Raw genomic sequence first — 24,455 nt, forward strand, 5'->3', positions numbered from 1 at the left:
AAAAACTTCCCTTAGTACATCCAGTCCCTGCTTTTTATACTAACATTACTGTTTTGGTTTCCATCCAGGGCTCCATTAGTGCTGATATTGTAGCAGTAATAGGGACAGTGCCTCTCATCCTGTAGCTGGCCAACAAGCACTCTGTATTCAAAGCTGGTCCTCTCAAAATCTGATGTGCGTCACTGGTAATCAAGTTAAAACCTGCCTATTCTAAATCCAGGCACTGTCTATTGGGTCTGGGTTTACTCAATGGTGCAAATCAATAAAGATTCGCACACAGTTTCTTTCCAAACTAATAAAACAAGTGCATGGTTTTGGAGCAGATGGAAAAAGTTGTGCGCATCATCAGATGACACAAATGCTCATGAAGAGAGAAACTGATTTGAAATATGGACAGATACAATGCTCACTTTTAAGAACATTACCAGCTGTTGTTTAATCCCAAAATTGCAGTGTTAATTCAACAATATTGACAATTCTAAGTTTAACTGCCATCATGATACCATCTGAGTAAATGACATTTCACAGATGAACTGCAGTAGGCTGTGATCACCAAGAGAACTACAATCTTTCCCTGATTACACCTCTGCTCAAACATCACCCCCTGGTGGGGATACAAGTAATACAATGCTAATACATGACATGAGGTTCGGTAATACAATATTAAGAGCTGTGCTTTACATGTTCTGCTCACATAAGAAAGTGTATGAAACATAATAAAACAGTAAACAGAGCAGAGCACATAGTGTTATTATAAGTACATTCAGCTATATTGTATTTGTTCGAAGGAAGGATCAACAGACCATGTGAATGAATTCTTAAGAGAAGAAGAAATACAATTCTTAAAAGAACTGGGGGTATTGTCATTATTCGATAAAATCAAAGTTAAAAAAACCCAAAACAGAAAAACACTTGCACAAATATAAAAAACAACACAGTTCCTAAGATACTTTGTGGCACAGCATAAATTAGACATTGATTGAATGGGTGAAATGTACGTAATTCACAGCCAAGTAGAAGTGAACAACAATGGTGAGTTTTCTGGATGCTTCATGAAACCATGAGCATCCTCACTCATAAGGACACTTAGGTAGATAGATGGTAAAGACAGGTAGACTTCTATGGTAGGATGAGGGCAATTAACCTTACATAATGTTTGTATTTGTGGGTATATTTAGCTAGAGGCCAGAAAGATAGTTTGGTGAATAGAGGAGGGTTATAAGCAAAGTGAGAGGAGGTTTTTGTATATGGAATGCTGTGTCCGCCCAGTATAAACTGGGAGGAGGGCCAAGTCTCCCCTTGACTCAGACACGATGTCTGCCAGCCAATCACGGCCAACATAATGGAATAAGAATTTTACACGAGTTGCGGTGTTCCCAGCATAAAACATGAAATGACTGCTGTGAAGAAAAGGGAAAGTGAGATATTTGTCCAAATGTCAAACCTGCGCATAACACTTTCTAAATAGTGGCTAAGTTTAGAGCAGTGTAGATCAGGTTGGTGGTGGTGCAGATGAACCCTATCAGGTTGCAGAGGTTGGACAGCCCATGGTAGCGGCCGAACGTGCGCTTGTAGGCTCTGTACTTGGGGTCCTGCTCTTTGAGCTTGGCGTAAGCCTCCTTCTGGCTGCCCAGGCCGATCTGGTTCCCCAGGCCGTGCTCCTCCTCCACCTCCCTGATCTGGAACATCACCTCAGTGGCCATGGGGCCGAACCACTGGGCGTTCAGACCGGCCATGATCAGCGCCACAAAGTACAGAACCATCTGCAAAACAAGAGGAGACACCTTACTGCAAGATAACATGACAAAGATAATTTACTTAAATATTTCTGATTAAAAATGAATACATATGTGTGTAATTTTCAATGCATGTATGTGCATCTTTAGCAGAGTATTTTGTATTCCATCCATGTTATTCAAACAACACACAGTTATGTCTGACCTGCACACTTTCATGCCAGTCCAGCAGCTCTCTGGGGTGGTACACTGCATACACTGCCAGGCTGACAAAGTTACTGCCCAGCAGACAGTAGAAGTATACAGGGAACAGCTTGCTCTGCACCAGACCAAAGGTGTGCAGAGTCACCTGCCACACCAATGCAAAACCTGTTGGCAAAGGGACAAAGATGATTAAAGAGGGACAGAAAGCAAATACGGTAGGCTATCATAAAAGGCATGCATATCTTGCAACCATAACTCTTTGTCTTATGCCCCTTGTACCTGCTATGAAGGAGACCCAGACCTGCATCCCCCAGGAGAAAGAAAGCGCCAGCAGGTGCAACACTTTGACCAAGTCTGTGGGATCCCCTTCTGTCACCATGGTGTCACTCTGCAGGGCCAGATACAGACAGGTTAGCTGACTTTAAAAAGCATAAAGCATCATTCGTTTTCATGGCTGGATCATCCGGTATATGGGCACAAGTCATTTTCACTCAAAAAGGCCACGAGCTGTATTATTATCATCGTTAGGATAGATGTGCTCTGAAATCTGCATCATTTCAGCACGGCGCTCCACATGTGCTGCAGAGCTGATAAGTCAACAGAGTCAGATAAGGATACTGTATCTTATTGAGGGGGCGGGGAGAGCAGAGTAAATACAGGCGAAAACTCACTGAGTTTGGCCCTTAAGTCAATACAAATAGGGGCGTGAAGGTAAGTATTTGAAAGAGAAGCGAAGAAGAGAATTTACAGAGCCTGATGGACTTGACAAGCTAGCAGCTTTAGCCCTTAGCCACTGAGCGGAGGGAGAGTTACACAAGTTACACACTTATCTCGACAAGCCAGTGTTGCTGACTTCATTTCACATTTCTTCGGGGCGGCATAATACACACTACACATTGCTAAAGCTACACTTACCTACGTATCCTCTTCCTCAAATATTTTCAAATGCCGAATGAAAATTATGAACGATACAATGTATGATCCAAGGTTCAGTCGAGCCACTTCCTCTGTCACGTTCTCATCGTGTTTAAGCCACGCCCCCCGAGGCAACAGGGACGAATGACATTCTTTCAAAATGAATATTTTAGAAAATTGAAGGTTTTGAGCCAATCATCGATTGCCTTGCGAGTGTTTACTTCCACAGTCCCTCCCTTCTTTCTCACATTTCGATCCAAATCTGTCATTCCCTGCATCACTGCAATTTTCTTTCCTAGCTTGCCGTTTGATGCGTCATGGACGACGAGGGTGAGGTAAGTTGATATGTTTTATGTATTGGTTTTGTAAAGTACAAAATTCTATTTCATTTTCAGTCAGTTTTAATCTCTTCAAGTTGTGAATTGATCATTTCTCATCTCATTTGATAGAAGAGTGAACCACCGCCCCCTGCTGCTCAGCCACTGCCCCTTGCTGTTGAAGGTGTGCTAAAAGGTGTGAAATGTGTCTCACAAAGTTTATTTATTCCTTTATTAATTCATTTATTTATTATTGGCTGGATTAGAGGAGGAGCCTCTCCGGGATATAGTGGAAAAGCTGAGGTCAGAGGTTGAAAATCAAGCTAAGGTGACTATCTTATGTTTTCATTAGCATTTAATATACAAAATACAAAATTGTATATTCAATATACAAAATCAATATACATCAATATATATATATATTATTTATCTTAACAGCTACAATTTTCTTCTTTGACCATAGACAATTGATGTTCTCAGCAAAGCAATGGCCACATATGAAGCTGAGAGGATCCAGATCCACAACTGTGTTGCACTTCTTCAAGGTGAGTGATCAGAAGTGAAAATAAATTGGAAATAGCATCCATGTCATGCAATTAGTTCTTTTGGTAGCAGTTCACTTAAATAGGTGTACTTCAATAATAAGCATTACTGAAACTTTATATACCAAGTGAATGCGTCCCTCCCTACTTGTGTGTAATATGGGTGCTGTGCTTCCAGCTGAGCTGCACCGTTTGGCCTCCAGCCTGGCTGCCCAGCAGCTGGAGGAGCGCTTTGAAGCCCTGCGCTGTGACGTCACTACTGAGCTCCACTACCTGCACACCGCCTTGGCTCACCGCTCCTCTCACCCTGCACCCTGCTCCAGCATTCAGAGGGATGCTGCCATCCATCACATCTCCCAGGAGTTGTATCACAGGTGCCAGAAAATTCAGGATCGTATAATATAGGATAGGATTTGATGGGATGGGTTCAGATAGGGGGCATAGGACTGAATAGGATAAGACAGGATGAAACAGAAAAGGATAATTGGGATGAGATGGGATGGGACAGGATAGGATAGTTCAACAGGACAGGACAGGAAAAGACAGGAAAGGAAAGGAAAGGAAAGTGTATGCCAAAATTCAGTGTCTTGACCTCCACTGATAAATGCATACTGAACCATTTTATAATAAGCAAATAACTCCCGTTTCTGCTCTCCTATCTCTTGTCTCTGTGTGCTTCCATGTGTCCTTTCAGTGGGAATGTACTGTGGGAGCAGGTTGCCGAGCTGAGGAAGGAAATCCATCACATCCACGGCCAACTTGGCAAGTTTGACATTATGTGTTTGAGATCCAGACCTACAATGTTTACATGATGTGAATAGCTTGGCAACTGCCAAGAACCTGACACGGTTCTCTCCTTCCTCTTTAGGGAATCAGAGGCATGAAATCCAGTGCAAGTTATCAGAGAAGCTAAACACCGATATGGTACTACAGCGCTCAAATTTGTTTCTTCTTCAATTTCAGAACACTGTTAGCCAGATATGATCATAATTGATTATGATTGTGTGAGAACTATGAAAGTTTGGGAACCAGCTATCTCAAATATGATCAGTATCCCCCTTAAAAATGATCGCCTTTGACTCTGACAAACAAACTTTGCCTTACTCCAGTCCTTTTCTTTTCTATTGTGCCTCTATTTCCAGTACTTGCAGAGGACTACTGGCAGCTACCAGGCTCAGGAGCGCTCTCTCAGACAGCAGCAGCCTCAGGATGTGAACACACTGAGGTGAGAAGCTCTGGGGTGAAGTTAGAGCAGTGACAGTCTTGTAGCTTGTCTGGATGATTCTGTTCACCATGTTACCAGTGGTGTGACTCTGTGTTATGATGCTGGACTTGTATACAAATGCTCAACTGTCTGCTGTTTATCGTCTTTTCAGTTTAGATATCTCAGACATACAGAGCAAGCTTGAGGCTGTCAGACTGTCCAAAGGTGAGGCCTGTGAGAAAACAGGTGAGATATGTTATTTCAAGTCATACCTATCTCATGCTCTTATATATCACTACAGTGGAGAATGGTGCTAGAGCTGAGTGGCTCTACTTTATCTTCCATTTAGTTGAAGATGGGACATCAAGCATAAAGACAATGCCATATAATGTAGATTCAGTTGAAGCACAAAATGGCACTGAAGCCAAAGGAAAGTTGCCTAATCTATTAGTAGACCAAGCAGTTGTTACATCATATTTACGTATTTAAAGTAACTTACTACAGAAAGTGCACAGCATGATACAAATTATAATGGGAATACTTTTTTTTCATTTTACAGGAGGAAATAAATTCAATTCAACTCTCTAATCTTCTGCCAAGCACTGATGATCTAAGAAGGATTTGGGATACTCTGTCACAATATTCACTCACATATTTTTGCATTATCATCAGGTTTTTATTATCATAGATGACAAAAATCCATCCTAATAAAATTAAATTAGGTTTGCAAGATTTTCAATCTGTAATTTTTGGACCACATTCATCATGTGGGACTCGCTATCATCTCTATCTCAATTACCTTTCATTGAGTGGCATTCATAGTTTATGAACAGAACATGTCCAGTATTTATCAAATAGAACAACCACAACTAATGCTTATTATTTATTCAAGCTTAATAAAAGAGATGTTTACGTTTAATCTCAATTTTTATTATACCATGTTTTTATTGATATAGCCTATTAAAACAATGCAATTTGATTTTCACATCAATATCTTATCATCAGCAATTTGTATGAGACTTCTATTTTGTTTCATATTATTTGACCTCAGAAATCAGTATTTCTTTGATATGATATTGTGAAACACTCTTGTTGCAGCTCATCTTTTAGATTCTCAGCTGTTTCTTTGGCTGCCACAATAACAGTATTTCTATTTGAGGCAGTTTCATTATTGTTAATCTATTTCTGTGGCTTTGTGGCACAGCAGCACCAAAGCACACAACGTCTTGTTCTCTTGACAGCACATTCAAGGGGTTGAAGTGGCTCAGACCTTTCAGCAGCATCATTCTTTGGGAGAAACTTTTTTCACCAGGCTCCTCAGCAGCAACAGGTAGTCTAAACAACTTTCTTGGTGTCCCCCTCCTTCAGTGGGCTAGTCCTGAGGAGAAGTTTGATTATAATGTTGTCAGTTAATTCACTGCTGACTGTGGCGGCCAAATGGGATTTTGACTAATTTCATCCTCCTCTTCTGAAGCTTTAAGTACTGGTCGGGAGCATGCTTGCCAATGTGGAGTGCTCCAGTATGACAGATGTAGTGATTCAAGCTAATTGATCTGTTGGCAAGTGCTTTCTCCAGCACCTGCCTCCAGCCGGCCACCTGCTCAAGGGTTTGATAATCTTTGTGGTCACAGATAAAGCAGCTGAAAATTACAGGAAGAGGTAAGGCTTGGCCACTCCTTGTCCTCAATTACTTGAACCCATGGAAACAGATCCAGCAGGGAGATCACATCATTAATCATTGGTCTCTTTTCTGTGTTGATATCCCTGGTGAGTGCATCAGGGCCTGAATCACAGTTTTCTTATTTCTTACTGAAACAACCTGCTTGGGAGATAGCACATGTGAAGAAGAGGGCACTTGATAGTACTTCTCTGTCATCTCTGTTGGTTTCCGACCCCTTTATGGAGATGCAAAAATAAATTATCTTGATCATTAACCAGTCTGTCAGTAACTGTCGGTAACTGTCTGACTGCCTGTTTGTCTCTCAAACCAAATCATCATCTAAAAAAATGAATGAAATGTATGAAAGCACAATATAAGCTAAGGCTACTCCAGTCTCACTTACTGTTACAGGATGACTTGGTTCTCATGGCAATTTTTTGTATGACTATCTATCTATCTATCTATCTATCTATCTATCTATCTATTCATCCATCCATCCATCCATCCATCCATCGTGTTTCAATGAAAATGCCATAATGTAACAAAGCGTTTAGTGTGCTCTTCTGTACGTTTTAAATTGATTTGAGTGGATGTTGTGTTTGCCCAAGTCTCATTAGAGGCGGGAGTTAGAGAGCAAGATGCACCATTGGATACATAGGGCGGTTTACGTTTACTTCTAAGCCAATGAGAAATCGAACAAACTCCCAATCAGCCAATCAGAAGAAGCTCAAGAGATGGTTGCATCCGGATGAACGGAGAGCATCCTCCGCTGCAAGCCATCCTTTTGGTAAGAGAACAATCACATCACTGCAGACCCAAATGCTAAATATGTGGTCTGATGAGATTAAACACATAGCGTTACCTCAACATTGCCCTTTCCCCCAAATTATTTGAAATGGCATTTTGTTGAAATATCTCATACAATCTAGTTACTTACAAGCAAGCTAGCAGTTGTTCACGAGCTAGCTTGCTAGCATGTACCGTTAGCTTTGTTGTTTTCTGGCGCTTAGCACGATGCTTGTTGCAGTTGATCTATCTGAAGGAATTTCGAATGCGGTTATGATGGAACTTGTAACATCTGCACTGATGGAACACGTTATTCAAATCGTACTTATCATCTTATTGGTGGTAATTTTGCTAGCCATGATGTTAAAAGTGTATCACACGCCTCCATGTAACGTTAACGTTAGTTTCAGGTTAAATGACCTGTCTATAAAAAGTAAATGGCTAGGTGATTAAAGATTACTGAAAGCACCGTTGGGTTATTGCTGATTACTGATTATGTGTTACATAAACATAGCAGCCCATTCATTCTCTTCTGTGACTGTACTGTGACTGTAGCTACAGTAGTTGCATGAAATACTGCCAAGCTTACAGATGGTAAAAACAGGCGAATCCAAATGATCTCATCCAACAGAAATGTTTTAGTATTATTCACATACACTTTGACTGTCAGTCAAATAGGGTTTTAGTAAAGAATCTCTAAACAATGGTTGGTACCTGTGAAATTGTCTGATAGAATGGACTAACCTACCAGACACAATCATAATTTACTGGCAGTAGCTGATCACAACTTTCCTAACCTACACCAACACACCCCACTCAAGACATGCTCAACGGATGCATAATTGGCCCATCTTGGCTGTATGAAATGGACCAAGAAGTGCAGTCATATATGGCTTTCATTGGTTCTGCTTGTTCTATTTGTATTTATTCACAGTTTTAACTTCTGAGAGGAAATAGTAATTCAACAGAGATGTATTGTAGTAATGGGAATTCCGGCTCTTTTTAGTGAGCTAGATCATTTGGCTCAGCTCAGCAATAAGAGTCGGCTCTTTCAGCTCCCAAATGGCTCTTCATTTAGTACCACTTCTGGCTTTTATAATTCAGCCAAATTTAGCAATGTTTTGACCTATGATTGGTATGTGTGCACATATATCACTTAAATTATTCACTGTAATTATACTAAACCTTATAATTTCCAGAATACCATAATTTTACATTATGTTTGGTATAAAAACCTTAAATAATGTAAAAACATCAAACACTATTACACATGTGTATTGAACGTTTTATTTATATTGAACTATCCAAAACACAAACCATTCCAAACAGATGACACTCAAAACGGAACACGGTGTGTGTGATATTTTTACCTTACAAATTCTACATTCTGCCTTTAGGTTGTCTATGTTATTAAAATGCGTCCAAATGCTACTTCATTTGCGACTGTCACTCATCTTGTTTTCTGCTGTTCTGTCTGTCATCACACGTGATTGGTCGCACGCACATACACATCAACACAACATTCAGTCAGTGCATGGAGTGCGCATGGCCAAGCAGTGTGGCGAAAAGATCATCCTATTATTCTGTCTTGCATTAATTTACAAAAAAAAAAGAAAGAAAAAAAGAAATCGGCTCTCAGACGGGAGCCGGCTCCCATCGTTCACTTAAAGGAGCTGGCTCATAGAGCGGAATGATGTCCATTGACAATGGGGAAAAAAAACTTGATGCCGTTTTTCTTCTGCAGAGCTACCACATCAAACATGGGACGCAGAAAGTCAAAGAGAAAGCCACCCCCCAAGAAAAAGCTGACGGGTAACCTGGACACCCAGTTCACTTGCCCGTTCTGTAACCACGAGAAGTCCTGTGATGTCAAAATGTAAGCTCAGCTCAGTGTAACATCTAAATCCTCTATGAAATGAATTGCATTATGGATACCAGTAAAAATGCATTATGAATAAAAAAACTTTCGTCTTCTGTTTTCCAGGGAACGAACTCGGAACACGGGAATTATATCGTGCACGGTTTGCTTGGAGGAGTTCCAGACTCCTATAACTTGTATCCTTTTAAACAAGAAAAGATCTTTTCATCTACATGGCATCTTGTTGGGTCAATCTGAATTTGATAAATGTTCGTCTCTGTGCATTGGAAGGCCCTTAACCTTTTGTGTCCAGATCTGTCTGAGCCAGTGGATGTTTACAGCGATTGGATCGATGCCTGTGAAGCGGCCAATCAGTAGTCGTGTTTTCCTGTGACTCACCTCCTCTCTAACCTCACTCACTTACATTCCACCCCACTGATCGGTCAGGTGACCTGGTTCCCGTCCTGCTAGCACAATGTAGCAAAAACCTTCAGAAACTGTGGATACACTAAATTCTCTGAGAACATAGATACTTTTCCTGTACTGCATGACACACTTTGTTTCATTTTGCTACCTTGTGGCTTGCTGAGCACGACACATTTCTCTGGCTGGGCCAGAGTTTTGCCATTTTGTTGAACAGGAGGATCCCAGCCTGTCTACATCACAGTTCTCAACACAAGGATTTTCATATTGTCATCTTAGTGATTAGATCATGATGTATTTTTTGGGACAAGACTGTAATGTAAATAGGTTGGGACATCCTTCAAGTTGTCATCAGACAGATATTACCGCTTGTGTAAAACCTTCAGTGTCCACCATTGGTAATGTGTGCGATGTATGGATGGAGGAATTACCATGATTCTCTCATCCCCAGGTTGCTGCAGGGTTATACTGTATGTTGTAGGTCATTACAACACATTCCCGTGGTCCTTTTGTGTTTTTTTTAGTTTTCAATCATGTCAATACTGTACTGAAATGTTTTTGCTGGTTGACATTTCCTTTGTTTCTTGAACTGCCACATCTCTCCTTTTTTAGTGCAGTAGATGTATATATATTTTGTGCCCCATTACATTTTTTTAGTTTTTTTTCCTTTGTTTTTTTAAAAGTCACAATCATATAATTTGTATGAGAAACTACTCTAGAAATTAAATCTGTATTTCACATCTTACTGTGTATTTGTTTGTGTTTTGGGGTAATAACAGTAATGAGAAAATTAAAACGCAACCATATTTTTGAAGTGTTTTTATTGCACAAATGTCATGTTTAGTGAAAGGCATATAGAAAATATTCAGAGGTTGGCATGATGTATAGTCTAAACAATGTTGAGACAAAGTCAACAGAGTAAGGTGACATGTTGCTATACATTTACTAGGCAGTATAATAATAGATGGGAATGAACGCACTGTAAAAAAATTCTACATTCCACCATCTTTGATTGAATAAAAGGAATGTTTTTGGACATCCAATGGATTGATAATACAGTAAATGTAAATGTGCTGTTCATAACTGTAAAGGTCTTGAAACACTAGATGGCACACTAGTACAACAAGAAGTCATAAATATAATCGAGGCCATGATGCCTTTGTTGCTGTGATGATGAACAGTTGAAGAGAGCTCATATCTGTTGGCTCGTTCAAGACTGATCACATAAACGAGGCTTATTGAACAGCAAAAACTGACAATATGCATCTCATTTCATAATCCAAAGCCAATTAATCAGAATATTTTCTGAATAAATTTAGGCTTTTTGATGTAATGACAGACAGGTCACTGGTGCCGGAGCTATTTTGTTTTCAACTCTTTGTAGGTTAATATAGTCGTCATTATTGCCCTCTGATGTGGTGAAAATGAATCCCATTACAGCTAGTAGCACTCATAATCTAAACAATAACATTACATTCAAGACATTCGGTGGGTCAACGGTATCATATTATGATACAGAAAATATCAATACAACAAGAATCTGCATATTCGTCATGATTCACATCAGCGATTTTCAGGGAGCAGCCGGGTCTTCTTTTAGATTGCGCTTCTAAGCCATTTGCTGCACACAAGGTGATGCTAGGTAAAGTGCAACTGGAGCAACAGCATATTAAAGCCGAGGTTCACTGAGGCACGAGGCGAGCAGAGCGAGTCTCCCGTAGGATGAGAACCGAAACTCCAAGAAACAAAACATGATGAATGGACTCATTGGCACTATAGGAAATACTGGTGATGGGCAGTTACTCTGTAATTTCAAAAAGGTGCGAGGGGCATTAGTGAACACATACTGTTGGATGTCACAACACCTACATTTGGCCTTTCACTTTATTAAAGCATTGTAGCATGTCTGACAGCCACCCCCCTACTTTTACAAAATGAATCAACCTCCTGAAAAAGCTTAGGAAACGCTGCACGCGGGCCATCTAAAACGGCCCTTTAAAATGGCGATTTGGCATGTGAACATGACGATATGCCAGCGCAGGTGCACACAAAACAAGGCAAAAGTCCGCACAAAGCTTACAAGTCCTCCTGCATCATCCGCCCCGGTCAGTCAGATCGACCCGCGGGCTTCTGTGTCATCCAGAGGCATGAAATCCTAGAGCCTGCTGCGCTCCAATGTGGATGTGGACTCCGATTCCAAGAGGGTCAAAGGTCAACAGCGCCAAGTCGGTCGCTCGTTCCCATTCGTGGAGCTTTCGAAATTCTGCTTTGTCAATGTTCATGCTGGATGGGAAGGGTGGGGAGGTGAGGTGTGGGGTATCGACAGCTAAAAAATCTCCAATTACACTAAGTATATAAAAAGTGGTAGAAAAAAAATCTATAAATAGCAAAGGATATTAAATCTTAAGTTATGAGACGCTGGTTTTCTTCCCATCTCGGGTATGTTTGATAGCAATTAATAAAATTCGTCAGAGGAAAAGCAAAAATCTCTGTTGAAAAGTCCCATAGTGGTTGGGGGAAAGAAGTTGGCCACTAAATGAAAATTTTGACTTAAGGTCACTGTAAACACACGCTTTTTTTCTTTTACTAATGGAAAGACAAACAATAAATCCCTCAGAGCAAAAAGGGCAAAAATGGTTGGAAGCAGACGGGAATGAAGACGATGATGACAGCAAACGACGACGGTCATCGCGACGACGTCAGTGGGTGTTAAATAACAGTCTGGGTGGTCTTGCTCGTTACAAAGACAAGTTGCGGTTGTTGTCTGGAAGTTAAGCGAAGGGGGGGGGGGAAGGAGAGGGCGAGTCCGTCCGTGTCTGTCCTAGTCAGAGTAGTGGTGGTAGCCGTCGAACTCGGCCCCGTCCCCATTGTTATAGAAGGCCTCGGTGGGGTTGGTGCAGTACTTGTTGTCGTAGACCTGGCGCGGCAGGCCGTAGGTGGTCATGCCCTGCTGGGACGCCACTTTGTTGGTGCCCATCTGCAGGGACACGGTGGTGGTGTCGCAGGTCTCCAGGTCCAGCTTCTTGTCAAAGATGTGCCTCCTGGTTCCTGGGGCTGTCATGCCAGACTGAGAGAGACAGACAGAGAGAAAGATGAACGGTTTAATCTTTAGGAAGAACAGTCGATGTTATTAGATCTTTTTGAGAAGAAAATGACTGCTAATCTCATTAGATCTACTGAATTCAAATTCATTTATCTCCCTTTTCAATACGTGTGCGATGCATCTCGCAGTCTAATATTCAATCTGGATGAGAGTGTAAAAATGGATTAGCATAATGCCAGTAATTGAAATGTAAAAGGAAGGCTGTGCTCACCTGGTTGGCTCCCTTGTTGGTGCCCATCTGCAGGCTGATGGTGGACTGGTCCAGTGGGTTGTCCATGCCCATCTTGGCGTCGTACAGGTGGCGTCGTGTGCCGTATGATGTCATGCCCTTTTGGCTGGCAAGCTTGTTGGTGCCCATCTAGAGACGCAGCAAAATGTAGTGAGCATGATGTGATTGGGAAAGATACTGTGTTACTTTGTATTTATTGATATGGGGCTTATTTTGTACTTTGGGGAAAGATGTTTAAGGCTGAATATTAATTTAGCTGGGTTCCAGCAGGGGGCACAATGCAGCTCCATAGGCAAGGGCCTTGACCACCACACCACCTCTGGACACAATTCTCCATTCATCATGAAGTAGGAGATTATAAGTAGAACTCCTCTGCTGTTCTGACCTGTAGGCCAATGATGTTGCGTCCCTCCTTGAGCTTCTCTGGGGCGAAGCGGCGCTGCTGCTTCTCAGCGTACTTCACCCCGATGTCGTACTTGGAGTGGAAACCTTTGGACTTGGCCTGAAGAGAGAGAAGTATGCAGAGACAGAAAGGAAAATAGTGGTAATACAGTCTACATTTTTTCAAACCCATATTGTTTTTATTATGCTATTACTCTTGCCATATTGTGCACATTTTTTTCTCCTCTCCTATGTTCACAGTCCATACAACACAAAGCTCACATAGGCAGGCTGATGACTATCTAGTGTTATATTGCACTATAACTTTACTGTTTCATCTTCACCAGATGTTGATGGAAGCTGTATAGCCAAAATATGCTCATTGTGGCTGCTGACCAAAAAATGTTTTTCCAGTTTTTGTTGAGACTTTGCACCTGATTATTCCTTCCTTTACTATTCGGAGTTAAGCACCAGCTCCAGCCTTTACCACTATAGACTGTAATGACACAGTCAACATAAAGCAGCACAGCGGATGGTAGAAAACGATGGAGCGTGCACCGCTGCCCTCACCATTCCAGCCAGAGCGATGAGTGTGCTCTGGACCTGAGTGTGGTTGACATTCTCAAACAGATCGTTGGCCTCAAACAGGTCGTGTGGCTTCAGGCCGTAGTCCGTGATCGCACGGACAAAGTTTCCTATGTTTTCCAGCTGAAGAATAAAGCAGACAGAATGCAAAATGGAATTAGTTAAGTAGAGCATCTATATGTCATTTAACACACAGTCTAATTCATTTTCATGTGTTTCACCAGAGGGGTCAGGGCACCGCTTTAATTGGAGCAGCAAGCGTCTTATACAGCAGCACTTTGTTAGGATCAGCTGTGGTTATTTCTTCCTTTAAAATGTGATTACAATTACTCAAAAATCTGTAATATCTATAATCTACAAGTAAAGATTTGTGTTGCAGTTGTGCATTGTCTTTAACGTCCTCCTCATTCTTCAAAACAATGTGCTGTTTGCTTTTTCAGTCCCGTACAAGGCGACTAAACGACATGCTGAGATGGGCTTCATTTGATAAGGCAGCTACTTTCTGGAATGTAAATAAGCTCTGTGTGTGTTGTCCATGCCAAGGGGGCAGTCTAATCTGGTTTCACACACTCTGAAAAACAACAACTTTTAGAACAGCAGGGTGAAATCGAGTCGATATCTATTTTTTCATAGATCCTGTCCACTAGTTACCCAGTTCCCATGGCGCTTGCGATATGAGAATATGGATTTTATTCAGGTGTCTCTCGGAGCTGTTAAATTACCTGGTGCCAGTTTTGACTGGAGTTGTTGATCTTTCTCACCGAACCTGGCTTAAGAGTGTTGATGAGTCTACGAAGAGAAAGACACAAAATAGCTTTGGTATTTAAGAGATAGATTACTTCCATCTTTTTAGGAGGATACTGTAGGCTGTAACACTGAAAACACTTTTCCATTTTCAATTTAGTTTTGGTACAAATCATCTACAGCAGTACAGAAATGGACTTGATCCATATTTCTGAAGACTCTCAGATCCTCGGTCTCGGTCTCTGTGGACGGACCGCCTCCGCCTCCACTCACTCGCACAGCAGGACTCCGTTCTTCAGACTCTCCATGAAGCCGTCCCCGATCCTCTTGCCGGTCACATCCTGGATCCACAGCCGCAGCTCCTCCTCCTTCTGCGGGTCGTACTTCCCTGCCAGCTGAGGGGGGAAGAGGTCAGAGGTCAGACAGGGACGGCTGTGTGCGATGTGATGAAACGCATGTTGGGACATTTGTGGGGGCTTATTCTATTCCCTGGCAATGCATTGATGGCATAAAGCATGAGCTGTATTCTTCAAAACTGACATTTGTGATTTGACATTTGATTTGACATTTGTGAATTTCATGAGACACAGAAGAGAATGAGGACAACAACGGATTAAAAGGACGCACACAATTGCCCCGCTACTAGAAGAACAAACTACGGGTTAATATACACACCGAAATGTTCCAAACTATGAATTAACACAAAAGCCACGATAATATTCACTGGACCGGAGTTAAATATCATCTAGTGGAATATAAGTTCCATTCAAGTTTTGCATTTTCCACAGGACCAATCAGTGGGAAAAACAACCTGGATTCCCATGACGGAGGCATAAAAACAGGAGAATAATAGAAGACAGAACATTATTACTTAAATGATAGTACATACGATATTTAAATGTTAAGTACACACAGCATGTTTTGATGACAAGCCGCCGTGAGGGAATGTTTTCCTACTTCGGTTTAATACAATGTTTCTTTCATGCCTAATTTCAGGCTTTCAATGACTAAAATAACTTTGGTTTTATCCAGTCTTTTCTCATAAGAGCTGGCACACCACTGTACACCAACCTAACTGTATCATGAAAAAAATACCTTGAGATGAGGGGTATAAAAAAATAACAGGAAGAAAAATGAAAATGAAACATTCCTGCATGGAGAAACACACTCTCTCTCTCTCTCTCTCTCTCTCTCTCTCTCTCTCCCCATGTATTTCCTTATTGGCACAAACACACTGCCCTAATACTTTGCATTCTGGTGTAGGGCTTAAGGCAGAACCCCCCCCCCCCCCCCCCCCCCTTCCCTCCCTCTCTCTCTCTCTTTCTCTCACTCTCCCCCCTTTTCTCAATGTTCTGCAGATAACTCTTCACAGTCTGGGATCAGCAGCCAACACAAACAGGTATTTCAAAGCAGCGGGGGTTTGCGTAGCTTCCAGCCCATCACACCAAACTTGGGAGAAACAGCTTTCCCAATCACTCCCCCCCCCCTCCTCCCCGCCACCCCCCACTCTTGGCCTTGCTCATATTTCTCATAGTATGTCTCTCTCTCTCTTTTTCTTGCTCTCCTCATCCCTCTCTCCCACTGGGTTTTCCAGAATCTGCCCTTTTACAGTGAGCCGACTATTCAGGCGAACCACGTCCGATAAAGACACGCCAAGATCGACAGCTCTCGCTTCCAACCAAGGTATTTTAGTTCAGGAGTTTGATTTAGCCGTGTTGTTCTTTTCATTGTCGAGCTCAGGAATGCAATCAGAACTGGTTGTTTTCCAGGACTTTTAATGCCACAAACAGCTCGGCACCAGTCCACTAATACAGCCTCGTCACAGCTGCCCATGTAAGTCAAAAGTGCAGACATAGAAAACATCTGACAAGTTTTAATTCGTCGATAGATGGCCTATAGAGTAACAGTCCAGCACCCATGTAAAAACATGAAACTCATGCCAGCCGGGCTGCTTGCAACATTATAAGTCTCATCATGTGGGGATCCAACACAAACAAGACCATGAGCCGTTTCAGATCCTGACCCAGAATTTGGGCACTGCTGGCCTCGAGAAACTAGTGTCAAACTGAGAAAAACATAAATATATTGTGTTTTAATTTTTTAATGATCAGTATAGTTGTTTGTAACTCATAGATGGAAGTTCCAATGTAGACAGTCAGTGAAATAGGTTTGAAATTATAGTCGGCTTTCACTGACATCATTTCTTCTTAGCTCCTTTTCTCCTCATCTCATCTGTTCTCCATTCAGCACAAAGTGGATCCATTCTGGGAGCAGCTGGCACAGCCTTGTGGCTTCCACATCTATCAGACCGGCTCCTGTCCACCTGCGTTCTGTCGGGGGAGTGTTTTGTCATTCCTGACTCGGATGTAAACTGTTTAGAGTAAGGACACTTTCTCAAGTTCCAACACGGAGCCCAGTCACTCCTTAAAAGGAGATCAGATTTGCTGATGTACCTGTCAGTCTCTGCTGCATCTCTGCTCCTCTCTGATGTCATGCTACTGGAACTTACCGTCCTCGCTGTGGTAGCACGACCCACAAAGCCCTCGCATTCATCACGCCATTAATTGAGCTCTAAGTTGTTCGTTACAAGGAAAGTGGAATTTCCCCGGCCCATCGGCTGACTTTGTTGTCATGTTGCTACACTTCTCTGCTCTTGTGCATAATTGCCCAGACTTACCGGCATTTGAATGAGGTCTAATGGAAATGGCATGGAGATGGCAGTGAAATAACACTGCCAGGCTAGTGCCAAAATCTCAATGCTCCATTCCTGAATAAGACCCAGCTGAGTGCTGAGCGGCAGTAATGAAGGGAATGTGGGTTTCGCAGAGTGCAGCGCACTTGTGTGTGAGATTAAAGCATCGATGAGAGACGGCACTATTCAGGGAAGAGACAGCATCCCTCATTGACAATGATGATGGTCTGAACATCTCAACAGACGGGGCTGGAATATTCTGCAGCTGACCTTTCCCATGCTGAAAACAGACTGTCAGCAGCTCTGACTCATCCCATCACATTCCGTAGTACAGAGTGCTTTCTGTCGCGACACTAGCAGTGAATATGAATAGGAGCCACCGACCTCCGAAAAAACATCTGAGGTTTCCCCAAAACTCTGACCACAATTGATGCACAAACACTTGGTTTTCTTAACAAGGCAGCTAACAGGGTGATGACAGGCTTACATGCTTGGAAAGGAAGATCATGCATGATGCCATAAACATACAGTAGTACAGTACAGTACAGTACAGTACAGTACAGTACTAATTATTGATAATAAAATGACTATATTTGCTGTTTATCCTTTGCTGGGAATAACCCCATGCATCATCTCACCATCAAAGTAGTCAAAGTGACCTCTCCTACCTGCCATGAATGAGTGGAAGTGTATTTAGGTCATAGATGAAAACATGAAGACTAACTTACAGAGAGTTAAAAGCTAACTTAAAAAAGTTAACTTAATTGGAAAATTACAAAAAGTGACTATAACTATAGATAGTTCTAGCCACTAGTGGATACAGGCCTGTGTGCATCAGGTGCCATGCCAGCAGCATCCCAAGCTTTTCTCATGCCAAGGACCCCCCAGATAGATACTCATCAAACCACAAACCCCCATTTGATAAGATTTTGTATGAAGGAAACCCACCTGAGAAGATTTTGGTAGTTAGTTATGATTTAGAGTAGAACTGCGTAACTGTCTATTCCCTAGGTGGGGTGATGACTACAGTGATGAGAGTAAAACCCATGATCAAAACAACCCTTACACATCTTCTCATAGTGAGTGAAACACTAGTGAAATTAAACTATTCCTCATTTTGCTGGGGACCCCCTGGACCCCCCTCAAGGACCCCTGGAGGTCCTCACACCCCAGTTTGGGAACCAGTGCTCTAACGCACTAGTATAGGCTGCTAAAACCCATCGCAGTGGAAAAAAAAAAAAAAACTTCACAATAACGAGTCTTTGCTACTACAGATGAAAAACATCTCGGAAGCCTACCTTACTCTTGACCTCGGCGGAAAGTCCGAAGGCTGGGCCGCTCCTGAAATGTTGTGTCATGGTGCTTTTTTGGGGGGCTATTTACAGTGAAGCTGAAGGGACCTTTAAAAACGGAGAAGCAGGTTACACCTCTCTGTCCTGGCGAGAGAAAGGCACAGAAAAATCCCGTGTGTCTCTGAGCTTGACAAATCCGTGGATATCTTGGTTTTATTTTTTGTTTTTTTTTATGCTGTTAGATCGCGGTTGTGTTCCGACCTGGTGAGGCTTTTGGACAACTTTCCGACACTTTTCTGAATCTTTTTTAAACTCTTCCCATGTGTGCGCGCCCTGATTGGCCAGGGCCGCCGTCCAATCCGGACGCTGCCTCCTCATCGGGGGTGATGTCACCGCTCGGGCATTAGATTTGATCAGTGTCACTTTTTCCACCTTCGGCCCATTCAGGGATGCTTTTCATTTGTGTTATGGTGCACTTTACTGACGTTATGTCATTGTCATACTGAAGCGAATTGCAGCCATAGTCTTAAAATACACTTCAGTATCAGGACCAAAACATGTTTATTTTGGCCTTTGGGTGTTCTCTGCCCTTATGAAAAAGGTAGGTAGCCTAATAATGCATTTTAGAGGGATACAATACAAATATCACAGCAAAACTATAAGCTAAACTACAAACTTCTATGTGTATCCCTGTAGGAATATTATAGTGATATGCGATAAAATAAATAACATAAAGTATAATAAGGTCACTATAAACTCACTTGTAAGTACTACAGACACTCCACAAGTCCCTATAGGTTCATTATGGCAATATGATTTTCCCTCATGGTGATCTCTATATTTTCTGAATATTCTTGAGGTGCTCATATGTTTGTTTTAACCAATTCCTATGTTTGCTAATGATGTAAGATGATGGTTATAAGTTGTAAGACATGTTTATCTTGTTAAGTTGCAGTAGAGAACTATTATTAGTGATTTTTTTTATTGTTCAAGACACTCACAGCTGACAAGCAACTAGCACTAAGCTAGATTTCACTTTTTTTACATCACATATTTCACACTTTGAGAGAGAATCTGTTTTTCTACCACATAAGGGTGCCATGCAGTACCTATACTGGCACAGTAAGGTACCAAGTATTTTTCCACTGTGTTTAATGCACAGATCAGTACAGCACAGGTATGCTAGAGGAGTGCTGTTAAAGTACCCACACATATTTTTTACTGGCTTCCATTCAAAGAGTGCTGGCAGGGCTACATGCTGCTTTCTGCATACTGCTGTGCTCTCCTACACACACAGGACTGCAACGTTTCCATATAACAACTACAACTCTAACCCTAACACTAACCGACCAAGCGATCTATCTATCTATCAATCACTTATCATGTAGGTCACACTAACAGCTGTATTCAACATATGTGATTGCCCTCGTAGAGAAAATCATAGCAAAAATGTGATTATATGGAGATGCAGCCTGGCTGGTGGGGCTTCTCAATATATGGAGAAAGAGAATGAGCAGAGACAAGCATTTCTAATGGAGCAAGATTAATGAGCAGCAGGGCGTGAATATAAAAGCTCAGGCACATTTTTCATAATGCTCCATATTGTGAGTCTCCACCTCATCCGCATAGAAATATGTTAATTAGTTGAAGAGCTAATTTCTAAAGAGCGCTGCAGTTCATCACTCAGTATTTCTAAAATATGGGGGAGCCAGTCTGTAAGTGATATTTTATCAACCAAGGACTTGAGGTACCTACTCTCCTTTACAATGCACTGTAATATGCTTTGTTTCAAATTGCAGATATCTCTTTTCTTCTAGAGCGAGCGTTTCTCATTAAAACTTTCACAACCTTTTGCGAAGGTCAACTCTTGCACTTTTACCAGAGAAGAAAAAAAAAAAAATCTGGTGAAAACGCACGTACAGTGAAGATGAGAAATAACCCCATCAGCCTGGGTGTGCTTTCCTTTCTTCTCAGCTTGTCATCGCACTCGTATGCCGTAACGCAAAGATATATCACCTCACAGATTCACACATAGCCATATGATACTATGTTACTGCGGGAGCGGTTCCAGCGTACTGGACATATGTTTGACTGTGCATGGAGGCTACTGTAGAGGGCCTGACGTCACTCTGGGAACAATGAGGTGGTTTTCCCGTTTTACTCCAATGTGTTGCTCCTCTCCTCCTCCTCTCCCCACCCTTACCCCCCCCACCCCCCACCCCCCCCACCCCACCCCACCCATAGGCAGGCAGATGACAAGGAAAGGAATGCAGCGGATTCAGGGATCTGTGGAGTGGAAAGCCAGAGGGGAACAGAGGAGGCGGCACTGCTGCTCCCCGGGGAGCATGATTCACCCTCCTCTCTCTGTCTCTCTCTCTCTCTCTCTCTCTCTCTCTCTCTCTTCTGTGTGTGTGTGTGTGTGTCACTACCAGACACATGGCAGACCATGCCGGTGGAGCCAGAAGAGAACATTCTGGAAAGGCCAGGGATGGATGAGAGACAGAAAGAGAGAGAGAGAGAGAGAGGTGGATTATGGGATAGGTGGCTGTGGCGGCGGTGATAGACAATGGGAGAGTGTAAGCGCAAGATTACTGGACATACACTGTTACCCGGCAACAATGCAAAGGGTTTCAATCAATCAGCACGGAGGCTTTGTTTACACACAGCTGAAAATAATTACAGCAGAGCAACGGTGTGTGTGAGTGACTTTCACTGACCACAGCACCTACAATCACTGCGTGTCCACAGTATAACACACTGCAATTGGTGATATTTCATTGTGGCGTCAGAATGGAAATGCCAGGTGGATTTTCAGTGACTGAAAAGGAAAAAAGACAGAGGGAAATGACCTTTTTCTGGAGGAAATCTGGAAAAACAGGCTGTTTCAGGTAGTAAAAGTCAAGTAAAGGTCACCGATTGATATTGATCCCGCAGCACAGAGGAAAGTCCAAATGCAGCTCAGCGGATCTAGCAAAATGAAAGATGATGGACAAATTTGGTACAGGGTAAACGCAGTGGGTGTAGCAGCAGGATTTTGGCACACAGTTTGATCCACCAAGAGCAGCACTAAAGCCTCTCTACCTGACATATTTAACCAGGCGAGTGGACTGAGTAGGGCCTAGTAGGGTAAATACAGGAGACCCTGACCCTGATGAACTCATTGCACCAATAACTAGGTAATAACCAAATGGAAATCCAATAGATAAGAATACAGAAGTAGTTGTACCTCATGTAAAAGTTCCTTTGAGGTGCGAGACTGGCTGTGATGACAAACCAAAATTATAGCACATGTAACCGTTACGCAACATATCACCATAAACAGCCTGTTAGCGGGATATAGAGCCATGCATGCACATACACACACACACACACACATACAGTGACGAACAGGACCGAGCGAGGGTCTTATAAACATTTCACAGAGAGAAGAAGCACACACGAGGAATTTGGACACTTTATTTGGGCATGATGGGAGAAGGGAAGGGCCTTTCGCCGGCCGGGAGAGGAGCTGGGATGTAATGTCTCGTGAAAGAGGAATCCCTTACACTAATAATAATGGACCAGCGTCTTATATTTGCTGTGCGGTGGGCTGCGGAGTGTTTACGTTGGCTCCGAGTTCATCGAACACTTAGGCTAAACGTCATATTAGCGGAGGGCAGCAGCAGCAGCGGAGAGGCCAAACTCGAGGAAAAGAGTCGGAGTAGATGAGCGTCAGCGTTTTACATCAGAGAAATGAAAAAAAAAGTCTATGATGATGTGATGTTTTTTTGAACTTATATTCCTTTTGAACGTTTTGCATGGCCTCCGGCTAGGTTTGTTTATCTTGTACATTTGGATAATAAGTGAAAAGTATACATTTCAGTTGAAGTATTTCAGAGTGGAGACATGCAGTATATCAGCATAAGAACACCTTGGGGGAGGACACCTTGGATGACAGGAGGGTTCTGGGTATGATATAGAGACCAGCACTTTTAAAGGGTGCATGAGGTGAGGACAGATTGTGAGTCATGAAAGTTGACAAAATGCAGATGGAGCGTGATTGGCTACAACTGTTTAGGAAGAAAGAGCACAGAGAGGGAGAGACAGAAGGAGAGAGAGAGAGAAGTGCTGCTTCAGAAACTCAGAAGGGCATTTCCAAAGCTCCCTAAGCCGCCTCTCCCTCCCTCCACCCCTCCACCCCTCCACCCCTCCACCCCTTCCCTCTCTCCAGTCTGTCTGGCTATTTATGGTAGAAGGCCTCGACATCCAACGCGACTGAGACGAATTCTGAAGGCTGAGTTCATGGCATCGGGATAATTCCGACCTGCCGGTGTACAGTAGGGACGGGAAGCTTCAAACAAACCTGCATTTGGTCAGTAAAAGTGGAAGTGTCAGGTCAGATCCACTACAGTTCACGCTGTTTGAAGTGTCCCGATCCAGACTGCAGTGTTTTCAGAATACATAGCTAATGGTTTCATAGAAAATTGGAATTGTCCACACAGTTCAGTTCAAGCCAATTGTGTGTCTGGTATAATTTAGTGACTGCTTTCACTTTTCACACATCCTAACTTGTAGTCCTGCCTCATGACATGTTTCTGTGAGGCAGCTGGTGACAGCTAGGTGCTGCTCGTTAACAATCTGGTTTAAAAAGTCATCCCAATCGACACGCAGCGGCTAAGGGTCTAAGCACCTTGTAAAATTGGTTCCGTTTATAGCCTCTCCAAAGTCTGGAATGTTGTATTTTTTTGATGTGTTTTTGTTTCCCCCAAGTCTGGGAAAAGGTCTTCTGCATAAATTCCTCCTGAAATAGGCATATCCCTATAATCTATTTATTTTTACATAACAATATCTTGCTCAATATAGAGCGGGCTTGTGCCAGCATGGAGCAAATTCAAAACAGAGGTCTTGTACCTTGTAAAGAGGGGAAAGAGGAGATTTGACATTTATAGACATAAATTCATTAAGCTAAAACGTTTTACAAACACAGTTGACAGAAGGTAAACACCCACAAGAGTGGTGGCTCAGAGCCAAGGCACAGATTTGCAGATTCAGCCAGACTATGAAAACAGCACAAACACTGACGTATACATCCTTTTTTGCGTGTGTGTGTGTGTGAGGATGATCTTTGTGCGAGTGCAGTTGTGCTGAATGACGTGTCTATTTTTTTGTAAGTGATGACAGACTGTATTTTCGCGACGTGCAAGTGTGTTTCTCTGTATCAGTGTGTGTAGGTGATGATGGTCAGCCTGCGCATGAGTGAATACTTATGGAGTGAAGTTGTATGCAAGTCTACACTATGAATGTGTACTGTAGTAGCAGAGGAAATTTTCATTGAGTCTCTGTTATGTGACCATGTTTGGTAAAGCTCTTCAGGCACAGACTCTGACCAAGCCCCTTGACCGGCACACACACACACTAGCAGCACACACACACACACACACAGAGCAGAGCTGGTTTCAATCAGAGACCAACAGTGGCTTAGACACCTCCCTCCCGTTCCCTTCTTTCACTTTCCCCACTCCTTCATCTCTCTCTCTTTCATCCCTATTTCAGTCATCCTCTCATTTTACCCTTTCATCCCCCATTGAATGTCTCCGCCTGTACATCACTCTTTTGTTGATTACCTCCGTCACTTTCCTTTCGTTACACCGCTTCACCCCCCCCAGACTAACTGACTTGCAGAAGAAAATATGGAATGATGGGAGTACTGCCTCTCTCAGGTGCCAGCTACCAGTAGCAGGTCTTGGCTTGCCTGGGTAGAAATGCCTTAGGACCACCTCACAGCTGACTGATGACTAGACAACT

General features: G+C 42.5%; 3 protein-coding genes across 11 annotated transcripts; 1 reads left to right on the forward strand and 2 right to left on the reverse strand.

Annotated features, from left to right (window-relative positions):
* Positions 1–417: 417 nt before the first annotated feature.
* Positions 418–2,966, reverse strand: tmem205 (transmembrane protein 205). Its single transcript, XM_071898551.2, has 4 exons — positions 2,856–2,966; positions 2,220–2,328; positions 1,942–2,105; positions 418–1,763 (listed from the first exon to the last, which is right to left on the reverse strand). Exons 2-4 carry the CDS (start codon positions 2,317–2,319, stop codon positions 1,461–1,463), a joined length of 567 nt encoding a protein of 188 aa, XP_071754652.1. The 5' UTR covers positions 2,320–2,328; positions 2,856–2,966; the 3' UTR covers positions 418–1,460.
* Positions 2,967–3,111: 145 nt separating this feature from the next.
* On the forward strand, positions 3,112–10,385 carry elof1 (elongation factor 1). 9 transcript variants are annotated; one of them, XM_078284460.1, is made up of 12 exons: positions 3,112–3,190; positions 3,305–3,356; positions 3,439–3,500; positions 3,636–3,717; positions 3,893–4,088; positions 4,409–4,476; positions 4,583–4,638; positions 4,857–4,939; positions 5,091–5,164; positions 5,478–5,590; positions 6,160–6,248; positions 7,187–7,360. In XM_078284460.1, the coding sequence occupies exons 1-10, from the start codon at positions 3,173–3,175 to the stop codon at positions 5,504–5,506; spliced, it is 720 nt and encodes a 239-aa protein (XP_078140586.1). In that variant the 5' UTR covers positions 3,112–3,172; the 3' UTR covers positions 5,507–5,590; positions 6,160–6,248; positions 7,187–7,360. The 9 variants fall into 9 exon arrangements, with proteins under 9 accessions (XP_078140586.1, XP_071754659.1, XP_078140587.1 ...); XM_071898558.2 differs by having other exon boundaries at positions 5,478–6,248; XM_078284461.1 differs by having other exon boundaries at positions 5,091–5,143; positions 5,478–6,248.
* Positions 10,386–10,467: 82 nt separating this feature from the next.
* On the reverse strand, positions 10,468–18,925 carry cnn1b (calponin 1, basic, smooth muscle, b). Its single transcript, XM_071898546.2, has 7 exons — positions 18,678–18,925; positions 14,961–15,082; positions 14,666–14,732; positions 13,929–14,066; positions 13,363–13,479; positions 12,960–13,106; positions 10,468–12,712 (listed from the first exon to the last, which is right to left on the reverse strand). The coding sequence occupies exons 1-7, from the start codon at positions 18,735–18,737 to the stop codon at positions 12,467–12,469; spliced, it is 897 nt and encodes a 298-aa protein (XP_071754647.1). The 5' UTR covers positions 18,738–18,925; the 3' UTR covers positions 10,468–12,466.
* Positions 18,926–24,455: the final 5,530 nt, after the last annotated feature.

The sequence above is a fragment of the Centroberyx gerrardi genome, chromosome 7, assembly GCF_048128805.1.
Source record: "Centroberyx gerrardi isolate f3 chromosome 7, fCenGer3.hap1.cur.20231027, whole genome shotgun sequence".
NCBI classification, from domain to species: Eukaryota; Metazoa; Chordata; class Actinopteri; order Beryciformes; family Berycidae; genus Centroberyx; species Centroberyx gerrardi.

What these genes read in the sequence shown, in the direction of transcription:
- tmem205 (XM_071898551.2), bottom strand. Translation starts at nt 2,319, where the DNA reads ATGGTGACAGAAGGGGATCCCACAGACTTGGTCAAAGTGTTGCACCTG. An exon ending in CTGGGTCTCCTTCATAGCAG is followed by an intron (nt 2,106 to 2,219) that starts GTACAAGGGGCA and finishes CTTTGCCAACAG; the next exon opens with GTTTTGCATTGGTGTGGCAG. An exon ending in ACTGGCATGAAAGTGTGCAG is followed by an intron (nt 1,764 to 1,941) that starts GTCAGACATAAC and finishes CTTGTTTTGCAG; the next exon opens with ATGGTTCTGTACTTTGTGGC.
- elof1 (XM_071898558.2), top strand. An exon ending in ACTGCCCCTTGCTGTTGAAG is followed by an intron (nt 3,357 to 3,438) that starts GTGTGCTAAAAG and finishes TGGCTGGATTAG; the next exon opens with AGGAGGAGCCTCTCCGGGAT. An exon ending in CTGTGTTGCACTTCTTCAAG is followed by an intron (nt 3,718 to 3,892) that starts GTGAGTGATCAG and finishes CTGTGCTTCCAG; the next exon opens with CTGAGCTGCACCGTTTGGCC.
- cnn1b (XM_071898546.2), bottom strand. Translation starts at nt 18,737, where the DNA reads ATGACACAACATTTCAGGAGCGGCCCAGCCTTCGGACTTTCCGCCGAG. An exon ending in GCAACATCATTGGCCTACAG is followed by an intron (nt 13,107 to 13,362) that starts GTCAGAACAGCA and finishes CTGCGTCTCTAG; the next exon opens with ATGGGCACCAACAAGCTTGC. An exon ending in CCAACAAGGGAGCCAACCAG is followed by an intron (nt 12,713 to 12,959) that starts GTGAGCACAGCC and finishes TGTCTCTCTCAG; the next exon opens with TCTGGCATGACAGCCCCAGG.